Source organism: Thalassophryne amazonica, chromosome 15, assembly GCF_902500255.1.
Source record: "Thalassophryne amazonica chromosome 15, fThaAma1.1, whole genome shotgun sequence".
In the NCBI taxonomy this organism is placed as follows: domain Eukaryota; kingdom Metazoa; phylum Chordata; class Actinopteri; order Batrachoidiformes; family Batrachoididae; genus Thalassophryne; species Thalassophryne amazonica.
In genome coordinates this window covers 26,222,664-26,241,613 of record NC_047117.1, presented here as the reverse complement: position 1 = coordinate 26,241,613, position 18,950 = coordinate 26,222,664, and the positions used below count along the sequence as shown (strand labels likewise).

The 18,950-nt window shown below is 42.4% G+C and overlaps 1 protein-coding gene across 1 annotated transcript in view; it reads left to right on the top strand.

Moving 5' to 3' along the window:
- Positions 1-1,955: 1,955 nt before the first annotated feature.
- The window catches only part of LOC117526452 (calcium uniporter regulatory subunit MCUb, mitochondrial-like), a 57,638-nt gene continuing 40,643 nt past the window's right edge, over positions 1,956-18,950 (top strand). Inside the window, 1 exon segment of the mRNA XM_034188526.1 lies at positions 1,956-2,200. Within this exon segment, the coding sequence (XP_034044417.1) occupies positions 2,102-2,200 (99 nt within the window). The 5' untranslated portion in view covers positions 1,956-2,101.

Here is an 18,950-nt window from a genome sequence, read left to right as displayed (position 1 = left end):
TGCTTAGTCTCACCTATGTAGTGTTCGTTACAGTTTTCCTGACATCTGATAGAATACACTACATTGCTCTGTTTGTAACTAGGGATCCTGTCCTTAGGGTGAACTAATTTCTGTCTCAAGGTGTTAACCAGTTTAAAGTAAACTGGGATTTTGTGTTGTCTGAAGATCCTCTGTAGTTTTTCCCCTACTCCTGCTAAATAAGGGAGAGACACTCCTCTTCTTCTTGTCTCCGTTGTTGTGAAAGTGTAGGAACACGGACCCACAACAGGGGGCGTAAATGAACGGGCAATGGATAAGCCAAAACAGTAACAATTTAATGTTATGACGTGCACAACGGAATACAGACAAAACAGGTTTGGAAAAACAGTCAATTATATGTTGAGTGACGTGTGGGCAGGCCCGAGGATAGGAGACGTCCGTCCAGAAACGAGCCGGATCCCACACGGCTTCCACCACCAACGGATCTGAAGAACACCGGAGCTGCCAAGTCCTGGGTCCCCAGGTGGCCACCGTCTCCAGCTGTCAAACCTGGTACTGCTGGCAGAGAGAACAGAAACAATGCAGGTGAGTGTGAGGTCGCACACTCAGTAATTCTTCAGTCTGTGTCCTGTAAGGAGGGAGAACCTCCACCTCCAATAACACACTCGTACAGCTCCTGGAAAACCACTTATCTGGTTGGGGTGTGAGGCGAAGCCGTCGCAGTCCACACCAAACACCAATGCAGCAGATAAGGACACGTCGCAGGAAAACGGCTGTAAATGAGATCAGACTCTTGTTTATTATAGAGACAGCAGAGAAATTACCTTTAGGGTAGCTGATTTCTCGGCGGGGAGATGGAGTTGCAGTCCGACCTTTATGGTGATGGTGTTGAGTAGTGGATGAGTGACAGCTGGTACAGATGATGAGTGACAGCTGTCACTCCCGGTCGCTCCGACGCCCTCTCGTGCTTGAAGCCCGCACTTCAAGCAGGGCGCCATCTTGTGGTGGTGGGCCAGCAGTACCTCCTCTTCAGCGGCCCACACAACATCCGTCTCCTGTCTATCTGGTTTCTTTGTTCTCTGGGACTTCTGCACTTTGTCCACGGACCATCGTGGGTACCCACATACTGTGAGGGCTTTCCGGACAAGTTGTTGTTCTTTAGCGAGTGCACTTATTTTATGACCACAATGCAATTGTCCTCGCGTCAAGCAACCCAGTCCAGTCGAAGATTCAAGCTTCTCTACTATGGAAACCACCTGGACAACTGAGAGCCTACACAGAAACATAACCGTGATTGTTCATCATATATTCACTATATATTATTAATATATCCGTAATTCATACTGGGACATTTGTCATTTTTGCCCATTTTTGTTGCGGACGACAACGAACACCCGCAATTTGTGTACTCAATTCATGCGCAATTAATCCTCTCCCCAGTGGGACAGGGCCCAGGTGGAGGCGGAGATTAGAGGGACGGAGGTCTTTGCACACTGTAAACACAAACTAAACAAACTGTATATCCTTAAAAGAATCATACAGATGTAACTTTAATTGTAAACTTGCAGGTCTTTGGACCCAGAAACAGATTTATCATGTGATGCTTTAAATCAGAGCTTAACAACTGGATAATCTGTATTGGTTTGTGGACCTCATTCAGCCCCCGAATCACTAGCTTGCGATCACTGCTGTTCAGGAGACATTATTTAAATAAAGTTTCCAAAACATAAACAGGCAAGAGGAAAAAAGCATTTAATGTGAGTTCCTTAAAACCATTTTCATGTAAATGCTGTCAACAATTAGCATACCTTTGGAGAATTAGCATAATTGCAGGACAGCTGTGGTAATTTGGTCGCCGTTGTTTTGGGTTCGTCGTTGCCGAGTTTTAGGAAAACACAAACGGAAGGGGAGAGAGAGAGAGAGAGAGAGAGAGAGAGAGAGAGAGAGAGGGGGGTGGGGGCGCAGTGCGAGTGTGCATGCTGAGTAGGAAATGGAACGCCTCCGTGTGTCCCGTTGCTTTCTGAACCATCCTTTCAGACGGTAACAGCGGGCTTCCACGCACACAGTTCGGAAGTGTCTTCACCCAGCATGCCCAAACAAGTCGACTGATACACGGCTGAAGATGGCTTCGGTTCGGACGATATATAAAGTTACGGTCAGACTTTGGGGAAGTGTCCAGTGTTCTGTGGGAACAGCTCGTCCTGTCAAATTCCTTCACCGGGTAAATCAATCTTCTCTCATTTAACAATGTATTCACGTTATGTTTTTAGTGCCCGGTTTCCTGCTTTGTGCACGCGGTGTATCTTCTCAGGAAGGAAGGAAGGTTCGACACTCTGTTTCTCTCGAAGCGATTTTCGTCAAACTTAGGTGGAAATGTATTCAAGGAAGAACTATTGTTATTCTTTTAATAAGTCTAAAAGTACTGCACATTTTCAGTGTGTTATTTGGTTTCTGTGTGGGTGTAGATGAATCAGGATTACTTTTCGGAGACACCATCTGTTTTAGTAAAGAACGATTCATGTGATAAAACGGGCGTAGCCACGATTTTTTTTAAGGGGCGGGGGGGGGGGGTGGAGCGTAGAGAAAGTGATTCTGTATCTGTTAGTGAATCTGTATATTTTCTTTTGTTGGTCTTTGCAAGTGTTGCATAAAAGAAATATGCATACAACATGCTGTCAGCAGACAAACCTTTTTCGGACAAGGTTACTAGTTTCATATAGGAAGGTGAAGTAATGTAATTTTTTATCACAGGATGTCTGTGATAATTTGCATGGGATGAGAAATGTTGGCATAAATTAGCTTGTCAGTAAACAGCTGTCAGTGCTGTTTTTGTTCATTCAGTGACAGAACAGATCCTTGGTTGTTTTGTTTTTTGCCTGTTTCCCTGTGTGCACTGGATTCGCGCAAGTACTCTCAAGACCTCTCATATAAGCATGGGCAAATGTGTCCCATCTCATTCATGTTGTATTTAATGTGTGACTTTAGTAGCAATCAATGGGGCTGGGAGCAGCACTTGCAAGGCAGCACTGTTCCCAGCCCTGCTGGGACTGGGAACACTATTCTTTTCAGTCTGAGTTTAGGGGTCCAAGCCCCATGGTTTTGGGAACAGCTCATGTAAAGCTGATGGTCACTCCACTGAGCCTGCTCTGCTTGAAGGTTTTTCTTATTTTCAAAATGTTTGAGAGAGTTTTTCCTTACTGCTGTAGTGTGCTTGCTCAGGGGATGACTAAAGGTGCCCTGACACTTGCACGACTTTGATCCCTGCACTTGCACGCACGTTGTTGTGACAATCCCACCCGCTGTGTTCCCAGCTGGACGCCGTGCTTTGTTCCATTGGCTGCCACTCGTCGTGCACTGGACACTGCATATATAAAATAATTATTTCATAGTGGATTAATCATTTTCTCTTCGAATTGGTCGTTGAAAACACCTCTAATTGCTTCCTGAATCACGGAGGAGCGCTCCACCAGCAGCTTTTCTTAAGCGTGCTGAACGAGATGGAGAAAGCATTTGGAGCTGTCTAAAAAGGTAATTATTTGTCATGTTTACATTGTAATTAGCTTAGTAAAACAGTTGCATGTTCTTTCCTTCTTGTGTGAAGCTGTAAAAGTATGTTTATGATATATTTAACATCTCGTTGTATTCGTACAGATGAACTGCGCTGTGATGCGGTGTGCTGAGGCAATCCGTGACACTGTTCACTTCTTTACTCTACTTGACAAGCTGCGCGTGCCATCTCACGCACCATCAAGCAACAACGTGCATCAACATGTAGTGTTGGCAAGTAGATCGCGCAATGTTCACAGCATTTCACGTTTGTTGCACAATTTTGATGCGTGAGAGAGATTTTGAACATTTCAAAATTCTCTTTGCGCACTTGCACGTGGTGCGCACATCTCATGTTCAGTCTGCACCGGTTCACAGCGAGTTTACTCACCAGTACGACACACTGCGTACAGGTGCGTGAATCAAAGTCGTGCAAGTGTCAGGGGGCCTTAAGGTAAGACGTACGTCATGTTCACTTCTTGGCTACAGCTGTATGTGAGATGCATACCTTTTGTTAAACACAGCTTCCAAAAACAGACTGAATTATCCATCCATCTATCCATTTTCTTCCGCTTCATCCGGAGTCGGGTCGCGGGGGCAGCAGCTCAAGCAAAGCTGCCCAGACCTCCCGATCCACACACACCTCCCCCAGCTCCCCCGGGGGAACCCCAAGGCGTTCCCAAGCCAGCCGAGAGACGTAGTCCCTCCAGCGCGTCCTGGGTCTTCCTTGGGGCCTCCTCCCAGTGGGACGTGCCCGGAACACCTCTCCAGCGAGGAGTCCAGAGGGGCATCCGGAAAAGATGCCCGAGCCACCTCAACTGACTCCTTTCGACGTGGAGGAGCAGCGGGTCAACACCGAGCTCCTCCCGAGTGACCGAGCTCCTCACCCTATCTCTAAGGGAGCGCCCAGCCACCCTGCGGAGGAAACTCATCTCGGCCGCTTGTACTCGCGATCTCGTTCTTTCGGTCTCTCTACACCCTGGCTGCGCCTAGAAATTCTGTCCATAAAAATAATGAACAGAACTGGTGACAAAGGGCAGCCCTGGCGGAGGCCAACGTGCACTGGAAACAGGTTTGACTTACTACCGGCAATGCAAACCAAGCTCCTGCTGCGGTCGTACAGGGACTGGATAGCCCTTAGCAAAGGACCCCGGACCCCGTACTCCCGGAGCACTCCCCACAGGGTGCCCCGAGGGACACGGTCGAACGCCTTCTCCAGATCCACAAAACACATGTGGACTGGTTGGGCGAACTCCCATGAACCCTCGAGCACCATTTATTATTTAGTTTGTGTCAGTTTGAAATGCATACTAAGACAGAATAGGCAGGATGTTTCCTTTCACAATAAAGCTCTTTATTTTGCAGCCTTAAACTTTCATGTTAAAATGGTTTTGTTTTGAAGCATTTTCAGGAGACTGCTTTCTAGTTATAGAAAACATTGGATCTAGAATAATTGCTGATGTGTTTTAGAAGTTGAATCCAGTGTTCTTTGGCTATCTAATGACAGAGCTGCCTGTTGAAAGCCCAGCATACACTGTGCAATTTTTGGCTGTCCCAGACGAAAGATTAACATTGTGAAGGAAATGTGGTGTTATCTTTGGTTGTGGCTCTGATAACTGAGGTCTCACGTGACCGGGTAAAAGATAGCCATTGTCATACTCTTGCGACCAAAAGCAACCTTGGAAAAAATATCAGACAACGTTTGAAATTCTATGACCCACGTCTAGAAATGCAGTTTGAGATGATGCAGACTAGCTTGTTCTAATAGCCTGTATTCATAAAATCTCACAGTCAGTTTGTCAGTATTATAACTGTATTAGGGCCTCTCTGGGCCCCTGTCAGTCGTGGCCCTAGAATCCTTCTCTTTATTCTCCCCAGTGCTTGGTACATGCTCCCAAACCTGAATTGATCTTCATAATCCCAACATATGTAAAACACTTCTATTTCTATGCTAGCAGTCATAACTTTTTTCAAGTCAAACTGTTAACAAAGGTTTGTATGAATTGAAGCCCAACAATCAGGTGAGCTTGTTTCTGGTCTGAAGGCTACAGTTTTAAATGATGGAGATTAGTATCAATGAAAGTAGGGATACACCGATCCACAATTTTTCACATCCAATCCCGATACCTGAATTTGGATATCTGCCAATACCGATACTTTTCCGATCCGATACCAGAGCTCTGTTTGCTTTAATATTATTATTATCATTATTGTTGATTTTATAGGATGATTTTCTTAAAAAGGAGACCTGAAAGTTGAGCTACAATTTGGCAGAAGGCGTATCTAAGATGAAAGCGTAGATTTGATGTTTTGGTGAAAAAATTAAGTACTTTTATTTTTTTATAAACTTTTACAGCCTTATTTTTATAGACTTAAAGAGAAAAGACGGCACTCACTCTGTCTGTCTCTCTCTCTGCCTGTCTGTCTCCCTCTCTTTCTGTCTGTTTCTCTCTCTGCTTGCCTCCCCTCTCTCTCTTTTTCTTTCGCTGTTTTCGTGTTGTACATACTTAGAACTTTTTGTAAACACGAAGCCTTTCAACTGTAAAATAAATGTATCATCACCGACGCTCACGCACAGGATTTTAATGGAGACTTTTTCCCTTTCAGCAGACAGAATCTCTGTTTGGCTCCTCCTCGGCTGCACGCTGAGCTGGCTTTTCATAGCATTTGACAGCCTTGGGACAGTGAAGCGGCTAACATTTTAGCGCGCATTTTCAGCAACAATTCAGTTAATTTTTTGTAAAGTCCGTGCTCGACGAACAGACAGTTTGAACACGAGAGCCGAGCAGAAATTTTCCGCTAACTGTGACTAGAACACTGCGGAAGAGAGCTCTCTCAAACAGCCCGGCTTCAGAAAACCTCCCCTCTCCTCCTGCCACTCGGCAGCAAACAAGCAGAGAGCAAACAACAGTAGTTGAGAGGATTCATAGTGGCTCGTCTCCGGTAATGGAAAATATCGCTGGTTGGATCTGTATTTTCCGATACGCAAATTACGTCACTATTGGAACCCATTCCTAAATGAAAGTAAAATTAAGGATTGTAACCATAGGGATTATCCATATTGATGCTCATACGATACAAGCCCTATTACTAATTACGTTTTATTAGGTCATGTCAGGTCTGAGACCATGAACGTGCAATGGACTGGCACATCCACCACACCGCAGAACCGCCTTCGGTCCTGGATGACACCATTCTGAACATTGAAATGAGGAATTTCACTTGCATTCAAAGGTAATGTCGGAACGATCAATAAGAAGACATTGGTACACATGGAAGCAATAAGCAAGTTTCCAGTACCACTCCCCCGGAATTGCACAAGTTGAAGTAGAAAATTAAAATATGCTTATTGGAAATGCATGTTTGGGAAAACTTTCAAGTATCTGATACATTTTTATGCTTGCATGAGTTTTTGTTGTTGTTTTAGGTGATTTAAAAAAAAAAAAAAAAAACGAATAGAAAAAGACAGTCACATGACATTCTAAAAATACTTTACGATTGCGGACAGAAGGAGAGATGGAGAGCTTGTTAAAGAGAGACAGTTTAAAAAGAAAAGAAATGGAAATATTAACACTGCTGTGACTTTTGAAATTACAATTCTCGCAAGAGCCTCATTAGAATGACAGTTAACATGAGAGGACAAAACCCAGTTGTCACATTCCATCAGTTAATGGAAATGCTGTCATTTCACTATTGTTTTTTTTCCTTTTTTCCCACAATCTGAAAATATCACTTAACTTCTGCACAAATCTGTAATGGACCTACCTAGTGTGAGCAGAGCAGGTTGTTCTCCAGCTGAAGGGTCTTTGGATCAAAACCACATTTCTGCTACCCGTGTGTTCTTGAGCAGTTTGTTGAACATGATCATCTGTTTCTCTACGTGGGGTACGTGGCAGGATTAGTGCTGCAGCTAATGTTCATGGTGTAGTGCTAATGTGTTATTACATAGGGACAGTGTGGCACAAAATTTCAGAGCGTGGTAGTGTAGCAGTCATTTTGATGTTTAGGGATGTGGAGCTACACAGGTGGCTTGCTGCGTAAATGGAGCAGTGAAATAAATTTTTTTTTCTATTTTCCTGAGACCCATTTTAGTAATTTCATTATGGTGAGCTTGTAAAATCATCTCGCTGAGGCTTGAATCCTTGGGGTAGATGGCGCATCACAGTAAGCACAGCATTTTTGTAAGTGTTATATAAAATCGCATGTATTTTTTTGTGCAATTCTGAGGTGTTCACACAGTGCAATAAAGAGCCGACACAAGTGTTTAACTTTCAGCTGCACTGTAATCAACTTAGGAAGTGGAACACAGAAGAACAACAATTGTTAAAAGATGGAGGATAGTTTATCTGCATACATACATACATACATACATATAAACAAACAGGAGTGGTTATTTTGAAAATCTCTGAACTTTTTTGAGAGGTGCTGTGATTTCACTGCAGTATCTTTTCAAGTAATAAGTCAGGTGGAGCAAAATCTTTCACCCTCACAGAACTCCAGAAAAGCTGGTCTTGCTGTCTCTGTATGCAGTCAGCTGATTTGTCACAAAATATATCAAGAGATGATAAAAAAAAACCTAATCTGCGATAGCATATTGGGCAGATGCTATGTTCTGACTGAAGGTGAGTGCTTAGTTACTAGAGCTGCAGCAAACGATTATTTGGATCATCGATGAATCTGATGGGGTTTCAACACAATTAATCGGATTAGCGGGGAATTTTTTAAAAATGTGCCAGGGAAACAATTTTTCTCTCCTTCCATCACTTTATGTACACAACATTATTTAAAAACTTAAAATACTTGAAAATCAACAAATCGTCAAATGTCCCTTGGCTGTTGAAATATAAAATAATAAAGAATAAAAACAGTTTATAATAAAGAACAAAAATAATTATTTCAAATGGCATTGCTTTAACAAAGTGCTGAGTTGCCATAAAACATTGAAACATATAAATGTTATAAAATATATGGTGAAAAAGAGGTGTTTTTGTTGCTGCAAATGAGGAATTAGCATAACCAGTTAACCATAAAACCTAAATCAAAAACTGTAGACTGACTCATTATATGTGCAACATTCTCTGTATAACTTGTAAAATATTTGGTCATTTCACAGTGACACATGTGACTCATGTCTCTTTCTCTAAAATTATATTGTAGTATTATTAGTTATTATTACTATATTATTGTTGCTATTATTAATAATATATGAATAAAAATAAATTAAAAATATTATATGTAATACATTTGACTCTTTTATGACAACAAATGCAGAGCCATTATTATATAGAAAACAAATGCACAAACATGCTGAAATGCCAGCAGCTTAATGCTAACTTGGCATAGACATGCTAATGCATTAGCATTGGCATTAGCATAAAATACATCTATCAACTGTTTCAGAAGACCATAACAGGTCAGTTTAACATAAAAGGGTAACTATTCCTCACAGACATATGCTCTTTAGGGTTTTAGTGGGGAAAAATTAAGATAAAGCGAAATAAAACAAATGAAACCAACGAAGCAGCAGCTCAAAGCACTCCTTCATTGGTTCAAGATTCAAAGCAAAGCTCGGTTGATTATATGGAAGAAATGAAACGTTTGTGGTAAAACAAAGTTATTTAGCAACTAATTGATTACTAAATTAGTTGACAACTATTTTAATAATCAATTTTAATCAATTAACTCGATTAGTTGTTTCAGCTCTATTAGGTACGTATTTCAATATTTGTCGGGTGGCACATTGTTCAGTGTCCCTTGGAGTTGGGGCGCTAATGAACAGATGATGTCACATTTCCACTGAGATCTGCACTCAGCAGAAGGATTTTCCCAGTGTAGAGATAAATATGCTGAATTTGAGCGGAGTGTGGCAGTCTGAAGGGATGACATCACATATCCTCAGTTACACAAGTATGTCACGTCTCCTCACTGAGAGAGAGAGAGAGAGATTTCTTCAAGCCATGGAGCTGTGCTTACTGTGTCGGTCCTTTCTCTGCTAGTGCTGGACATTTGGCCAATCAGAAGGCCGGAATGAACCATTGTACAGCTGCAGGAAAAATAAAAAACAAGCAGAAGGCAAAACGGCAAACAAACATACAGACAGCATACAAACCTGATCTCCACTCAAAGTTTTGAAAACGCACCAAACGTTTTGACAAACTTGGCAGACATCATTTGACAAGGAACTCATTTTTTTTTCTCTGACTTTTCTCTGACAAAAATGAACAAAAAAGTATAGAATCAGTTCCTTGTAGGTTTTCTTGGTCTGTCACAGTGTGACTGGGGCTATAAGGAGTGCTTTTTCTTTCTGAGAAAGCACTGGAATGAAGCAATGGCTTTAATTGTTTTTGTGTTCTGTCTGTGCTTTTTTGACAGGGGGGAAAAGCTTTTTATGGGTACAGTGCAACTGCAGTCAGTCACTCTGCACTGCTTGGCTTGCATGTTTACTCCTCCCCTATAATTCACATTTCTTCTTAATCTGAACACAGATTGATCCATTTCAGAATGTGTGACAGCAAACTATTTTTCTGACCTCACCCTCTCGAAACTAAACCTATTTACGTTAATTCATTAATTAATTAATTTTTTATTGTACTGCCTTGAAGATGGGAGAATGGTCTCGACAATAATCATATGTGACATGATTATGTAAATAACATATTGTAGATTGTATTAAATATGCGTTAGGGCTGCTCGATTATGGGAAAAATCAATATCACGATTATTTAGGTAAATACTGAAATCACGATTATTCAAACGATTATTTTTTTTTTGTTACACAATGCATTTATTCCGCATTTCTCTCACTCTAAAAAAAAAAATTGTTAGACGTGTCACAGGACTGCTCATTTATGGAGCAGTTTTCTGAAGAAAAATCTTTGGAAATGTTTTTTGCTGTTGTTTACCTCAGAATTTCTAATTACTGTTTAAAAAAAGTTTAGAACACTTGTAATTAAAATAGCTAAATAAATCAATAAATGGTTCTTTAGAAACCTTTCATCTGTAAATTAAAACCACCTGTTATTTCAGATTAGATAATTTCTTGTTTAACATAAGGAACCTCTGACATTTATTTTTAGACAAAGTAACATGGAAATTTGTACATTTTTTTTAAGTCTGGTAGATTTATATCTCATTTCAACCAGAAAAACAGAACTGTACATTAATACAAATGTTTATTATAAATGCAACAGGAAATAATTTAACAATGACTGCAGTCTGATTGTAAAGTAGGATTTCTGTGACCTAAACCTCATGAATCATGATGATTTTTTTTTAATGGTCATTTCAACTTGTAATTTCGCCAAAATATGTAATTGCCTTTAATGTTATCAGGACAGAGTCATTTCTAAAATATGAATTTGAGCACAGTAAGTGGAGAGCTTCTACCTGTGCAAATGTCTTTGGACTTTGATTCGTGGACATTTTTAATGATCCGTTCATTTATTGTTAAAATATAAAATGAAACAGCTTTTTTAAAAATAATAAAATAGTTGCTGTTGAAAGAGCCTTTTATTTAGAAGCAGGTGATATTATGCTGGATTCTCAGGACCAGATGAAGGTCTCTTCTGCAGCTTTGAACTCTGGTGGTGTTGCTGAAGACACTTTTGTCCTATTTTGAAGAGCAGAGATGTTTTCTTTCGACTAGACTTCGTGGTGTTCAGCTCATCAGTGGAGGTTTGGTTGTCTGCACAGCAAATGTTCCTGATTAGGACAAATAAAAATATTTCTTTAACTGTTTGTTGTGATTTGGCGCTATATAAAAAAATTGATTGATTGATTGATATATAAAAAAGGGAAGAAAAAAAACCGTGGAAAAACGATGGAAAAAAAACGCCCGAAAAAATGTTATTTAAAGTTAAGCTTTTGTGGTGTCTGAAAAAAGCTGTAGCTTTATTTGGTAAAAATAAAAAAGACTGAACCATTTACAAATTAAAGCGTGCAGTCTTTGAGGAATAAAATGGACGATTTACGTGCACGGATTAGCTGTGAACAGGACATTAGAAGCTGTTGTGTTTATGCCTTTAGTGAGACCTGGCTGGAGCCAGACGTGCCTGACGGCTTGTTAACACCAGATAACTTCACCATTCATCGGCTGGACCGGACCAAAAACTCAGGCAAGCTGGGCGGAGGGGGTGTGTGCTTTACGATTAACTCCTCGTGGGCCACAGACGTTCGTATCCTAACGTCTCATTGTACACCAGTCCTAGAGTTACTCACCATTAAAGTAAGGCCCTTTTATCTGCCCAGAGAATTCATCTCAGTGATACTAAGTGTAGTGTATATTCCACCTACTACATCTGAGGCTATTAAAACCCAAGCCCTGGACGAGCTGTATGGGATTATAAATGGACTTGAAAACACACACCCCGATGCTGCTTTCATTGTTTTGGGAGACTTTAATCAAACAAACATGAAAAAAGTATTGCCCAAATACTATCAGCATATTACTGTGGCCACCAGGGGAGATCAGACCCTAGACCACTGCTATACACCCTTTAAGGACAGCTAAAAACCCCTCCTCTGCCCCGCTCTAGGCAAGTCGGACCACAACATGGTCCTCCTCCTTCCTGCCTACAGACAGAGACTAAAACAGGAAAAACGGTTCCTAGGGAAATAGTCAAATGGGACACTGCAGCAGACGAAGCTCTGCAGGACTGCTTCGAGACAACCGACTGGCAGATGTTTGCTGACTCAGCAGAGGAAGACCTCAACAAGTACACAGACTCTGTCATTGGTTATATAGGGAAGTGCATTGAGGATATTGTACCAAAAACCACCATCTGCACCTACCCTAACCAGAAACCATGGGTCGGGCTAGAGGTACATGCCAAACTCAAAGCACGCACCGCTGCTTTTAATTCCGGAGACCCTGAGGCCTATAAAGCAGCCAAGTATGATCTCAGAAAAACTGTACGAACATCACAGCGGGAGTATAGGAAGAGGGTTGAATCTGCCCAACAGAGCAACAACGCGCGGCAGGTGTGGTATGGCCTCCACTGCATGGCAGACTATAAGGGGAGGAGCAGGTCTGTGGAGATGTCCAGCGCATCATTCCCGGACGAGCTCAACACCTTCTACACCCAGTTTGATGCAGACAACACCACACCTGTCACCAAACCACATGTGGACAGTGGGGACGCCACACTCCACATAGACCCAGCTACAGTGAGACAGGCGTTCAAGAAAGTAAACCCTCATAAGGCTCCCGGGCCCGACAGCATTCCAGGGCGGGTGCTGAGAGTCTGCGCTGACCAACTCGCCGAGGTGTTTACCAACATCTTCAATCTGTCACTGAGCTTGTCTATTGTGCCCACCACCCTCAAGACCTCCACTGTTGTTCCTATCCCAAAGACCCCCACAGCAACCTGCCTAAATGACTTTCGGCCCATAGCACTCACATCTGTCATCATGAAGTGCTTTGAGCGGATCATTAAGAAACATATCTGTGCCTCCCTCCCCGACACCCTAGACGCCCTGCAGTTTGCATACAGAGCAAACAGGTCGACAGAGGATGCCATTGCTCCAGCAGTTCATACCTCCCTCAGCCATCTGGAGAAGGGGAATACGTATGTGAGAATGCTCTTCATTGATTACAGTTCAGCATTCAACACCATAATCCCCTCCAAACTGGTCACCAAGCTCACTGCCCTAGGCCTGGAGAAGTCCATATGCTGCTGGATCTTGGACTTCCTCACTAACAGACCACAGGCGGTGAGAATCGGCAGACACCTCTCCTTCACACTTGTCCTCAGCACAGGTGCTCCTCAGGGCTGTGTTCTCAGTCCACTTCTCTACTCCCTCTTCACGTATGACTGTACAGCCAAGCACTGCTCTAACGTGATCCTCAAGTTTGCTGACGACACCACCATCTTGGGCCTCATCACTGACAACGACGAGATTGCCTACAGAGATGAGGTGAAATCACTGACCAGCTGGTGCCAGGAGAATAAGAACGTCAGCAAAACTAAGGAGATGATAGTGGACTTCAGGAGACAGCGCGGAGGTCAGCACTCCCCCATCCATATCAACAACACCGAGGTGGAGCAGGTCAGCAGCTTGAAGTTCCTCGGCATCCACATCACCAAGGACTTATCCTGGACCTTACATGCAGACACTGTGGTTAAGAAAGCCCGGCAGAGACTCTACTTCCTGAGAAGGCTGAAGAAGGTTGGCACGAACACCACCATCCTCACGAACTTCTACAGGTGCATCATCGAGAGTGTGCTGACGGGTTGCCTCACAGTGTGGTACGGGAGCTGCACCAGCCAGAGTCAGAAAGCACTGCAGAGGGTGGTGTGCATGGCTGAGGACCTCACTGGCAGCAGTCTTCCCACCATCCAGGACATTTACCGCAGTCAGTGCCAGTGTAAGGCACGCGGCATCATTAAGGATCACACTCACCCCGCAAAAGGACTATTCGAACTGTTACCCTCTGGCAGGAGGTATAGGAGTCTGCCAGCCCGTACCAAAAGACTCAGGAACAGTTACTATCCACAGGCTGTCAGACTACTGAACTCTAAATAACACAGATCTATGATAATAACACTGCACTAAGCCACTTCTTTAACACTATATGTCTATTGCTGTTATCAATGTGACTGTATCTTGTATGTCACCACCTTAACTTTCATAACTCATTTCAGTTTTTATTATTTATTATTACCTGTGCAATAACTTGCTACACAACTGTGCAATAATACTATGTGCAATATGAACAATACTACAACCTGTGAATACTACAACCTGACTACTGCTATTATTATTATTTTTTTTATTCTGTATTTTTTTTTTTTTTACATATGCTTATATTTTCGGTATTTATATTGCATGCTATTAGTACTTCCTGTGAGTTTGAACAGTCCTTCTTATCCTAAGCATTTCATTGCACTGTTGACTGTGTTAACCTGCATATGATCAAGAAAGTATCATGTTGACTCAGATCAACTGTGCTAAAAGGCTAAGCTAATGCTAGCAGATCATTAAACCTTCAGAGCAGTTCAGTAAACGTCACATTTTATTTTTACATTATTCTCACCTCGATAAAGCTGCAGAACTAAACTCCGTTGGGCAAACTGGGACTTCGCGTATATCCAAAACGTGGGAGATTTCGGACTGAGTGGGTTTGCTCCATCACCCCGGCTCCCTGCCTCACTCTGCCCAGGAATGATGCCTGAAGGCTGGCTTCTCCGTGCGATATCCCACCAAGTCATCAGTCCTCCCTCGGCCGGCGTCACTCCGAAAAGTAGCTGAAAAAAAGCTTCTCCCAGCAGGGTGATGGGAGAATCGTTGTGCTGTTTTTTAAAGCTTTTTTTGTGGTTTAGGCGACGCAAATTCAAGAAGGCGATCGCTGAACTTTTTTCAGATTGTGGAAACAGCCAGAGTGTGACGTAGCCGCAATCTCTGCCCCCTTGCCGCTTCCGAAGTGACACGTCTGACGTCATGCGTCTTGGGACACGTTGACGGATTGGCCTGATGAAAGGCCCGTAAATCGTTTAACTCAATTATACGAGTTTGGAGATCGTTTGATACAAATATCGATATCGCGATTGAAATTCGGTTAATTGCACATCCCTAATATGCGTGCATGTATATTCATGCATAACCAAAGAGGTGTTTCTCTGATTTGCGTGACCACTTTTTCACAAAATGGGTGTCACTGTAGTTTGGAGCCATCAGCTGTGTCTGGGATGGAAAGGTGAGGTTTGTGGAATTCTGTCCACCCTCCCTGTCAGATAGCATAGGTACATGTTTCCTGGTTGCACTGTAGTTTTCACCTGTTGCTGCTCTTCACGTTTGCCATCACTAAGATCAGTTCAACGTACAGTCTGTCTTTTTGTCTCTAAGTGTTGTAGTTGTCATTCACAGCCAAGAGAATAACTAGTAAATTATTAAAATCCATTACCGAGCACCACAGATGTGCCTGCTTTACTGGCTGAACTTGTCAGTAATGGAAAATCTACAAGAATAATAATTGTTATACATTATCTTATCACTAAAGGAAAGCTTGTCCAATTACTGTGTTTAGGAGCTGCAGGTCCGGCAAACATCTGAGAAGCCCTCAATCACTATTTAATATGCAGCTCAACATTTACAGTATTCAACAGATGTGTGGAGCAGGTAGCTCATTGGATAAGGAGCTGGTCTGCCAATATGTAAACAGGAGTTCGAATCCTGCTCATAGTACCTGTCTGTGTTCTTGGATAAGACACTTAATCTGCATTATCTCGATCCACTCAGCTGTAAATGGCCACTGGCCTTGGCTGACTATCACTCACTTCACGCTATGGAATCCATAGATCAGCACCAACCTGTTTATAACCAGCCTGTAGAGGACTTCAGTAGATGTGAGTATACCCCTGTGAACGATCACTTCAGTAGAGAAGCTTGAATCTTCGACTGGACTGGGTTGCTTGACGCGAGGACGTTTCGCTTCAAATCTCAGAAGCTTCCTCAGCTAAAATTCTTGCTCTGGTAGTTTGACGTCTGTCTTGACTCTTGTAGAGAAGAATAAACAGAAGCCACAAAAGCTGGAGTTTTAAACCTAACCAGACCCCTCCTATCGAGAGGCAGACTGCTATAGGCTAGTGACTAAACAATAGCTCTAATTAGCAACTATTGCGCTCTAGTTACCACCCTCTTAATGACGGGACGGACGCCTTTCCTGATGGCTCCCTTGACGACTCTCCTGATGACGTGAATGACTCATTAGCATGAACAAAAGACTGAAACTGCTTTGACCTGAGTACCCCATTGTAAATAGGGGACAAAGCGTGTCTTGGACCCCCTCCCCGGTTAAGGCTGGGTTTCAACTGTTTCACATAGAATGCCTCCTTGACCCCCTCGCAAACCATTTTTTCTCTCTGGCTAAGGTTCCAACTCCAGCTTTTGTGACTTCTGTTTATTCTTCTCTACAAGAGTCAAGACAGAAGTCAGACTATATAATCTATATGCTTTCTGCTATTTTGACCTGTTGTGTTGTAACCAAGATCTCACAGTGCAGTTGGCAAGTCGAGACGTGCAACTCGCTCTATGCTAGCCTAGTTTCTTCATACCCTTTAATTATTCCAGGGAGTTTTTCCTCACCACTGTACTATCATTACCAATATGCTTGCTCAGGGGGTGGGTAAGGTTAGACCAGTGGCGACTGGTGAAAAAAAATGAAGTTGGTTTTCAATTCACAGCATCCATTCAAGATGTCACATTTTTTAAACACAGTCCAAAAAGGAGCTGCATTGAGTGAGTGTGCGCTGCTGCAACTGTGGATCACTTCCAAAAAAAACAAAACAAAGTATTTTTTCCACAGCTTACAGTCACCGTGATACAACTTTTAACTTTGTGTCTGTAAAATTGTTCTTTTGCACTCTTGTTCTGTGTTCCTGGACAGCTCTGCACTTCTTCTCGCAGCTTCAGTGGCGTTATTTCTTCCGCGGCTTTAAACACACAGCTACTTTGACACTGTTATCCAACTTTTAACTTTGTGTTCATCCGTTATTGACTGCAAAATCACTCTTTTGCGAGCTGGCATTGTGCCTAAATGCTCCTTTTGCGCACAAGTCATTGTGTCAGTGCGCACACACACAGTGGAGCTCAATCTGATCCATTAAGAAGATATTAAATCTATCATAGACATAGTTTTACAGCTAGGAATGAACATGTAACTGTTTTACCATGCTATAAAAACATTAAAAATGGTTACCTTTGTTGTTTCAAAATACATTCCTCATGGAGCAGAAGAGTGGAAAAAAGTGTCCAGATGAAACAGTCTTCTGTGATTCCAGAAGTGTTTGGAGGTGTTTTCAGTGTCCAAGGTTTGACAGAAGATGATTAATTTGCTACAAAATAATTATTTTATATACAGCTTCCGGAGCACAGAGCAGGTGGAATTGTGTGCGCAAGAGGGCAGCTGCTCCAAAAATAGCCTCTCAGGTCCCGCGTAGCTGCCAGGCAATTGGATAATGGGCTTTTAGCAGCCTCATCCGCACTCAGCCTCGTTAGTCCTCATAGTAACTCGTACACAAACTGCCCCACGCTATTGGAGCTTAATTTTGACCATCTTGAAATTAGCGCCACGCTCAGATATGAGCCTCATTAACCGAAGATACTGCCTGATAGTTGAATAAATACTCTCGTAGCAAAAAAAAAAAAAAAAAAAAACCATGCGTGGCTCATTATTCATCCTTCATTATTTGGTGGGATCAGGGCTTAAGAGTCTCCAAGAAGTCTGGGTAATCTAAACTGCTGTTTGACGCATATGCACAAACAGTCAGATTCCTCTTTGTGGCACGGAGTTGCATTGAGGCAACCCTCTCCTTAACCGGGGAAATGTGGGGAAAACTCCAAAATAAGGGCACTTAGTCTGAGACTGAGTATCGGCACCTCTCACCCTGGACAAATCAGGAGAAAGAGGGAGTCCTCCATGTACTGATTCTGCTGTGGCAACCCTGAACTAATGGGGGTAGCTGAAAGACAAGAACAACAATAACTGTCATATCAAAAGCAGCACTCAAATGTAATGGCAGTACCACTGCTGCGAAATCAGAATCCATTCCCATCGATGGACCATTCACCTCTGTATTGGCTGTGGTTTCTGTGGAACGGTGTGCTATGCATGCTGACTGTAAAGTTTTAAAGATGTATTCAATGATATGTATATGTCAGAAGTAGATTGGAGACCACTTGGTTTGTTAGAGTGGTCTTACCATAGTAGCTTTAAAGCACATACAAATAATGATAACCACGGATCAAGAAAGCAAGTTGTGCATTTACCACCCATAGTAACCTTTGACAGATTCTGCAGGGAAATGCAGTCAAATTCTGGAAATCCTGATCCTAAGTCGAAGTTTCTGATACACTATCCTGATTTCTGAGCATGCCTAAGGAAGGCCAGTATGTCTTGTGCCTAATATCTTTAATTCAATGGTTTATTTACTACACACACACACACACACATATGTGCTACAACGTTAAATGGAGCTTCGAAGCACAGAATTTGCTTTGAACATTTTTTGTAATCAAATTATTCGAGTTACTCAACTAATCATTTCAGCCCTAAACTGTAACAGAAGAACATGTGGAAAAAGTGAAGCGCTGTGAATTCCATATGCACTGCATTGCATTAAAACTGCTTGTGCCTTCCTTGGGTTTTTACTTGCATTGCCTTGTCTTCACCACTGGGGGCAGCACCACCTACAGTACCAGACACTCTGCGTCACTTTGGGGGCATTCCTGGCATCTGGCTGGAGCCCTTCTAATGCAGAATGATACACACTGTGCCCGAGAATGTGTTTTGAACACAAAATGATAGAAATACTACTTATTAAATGAGAATTTACTTCGTTTCGAAAAGCGTCGTTATACGTTTTTACGAGCAAAAAATGAAGTGTGGAGGTGAGATTTCTCCTGAATTAAAAAGTAAAAGCCCCCAC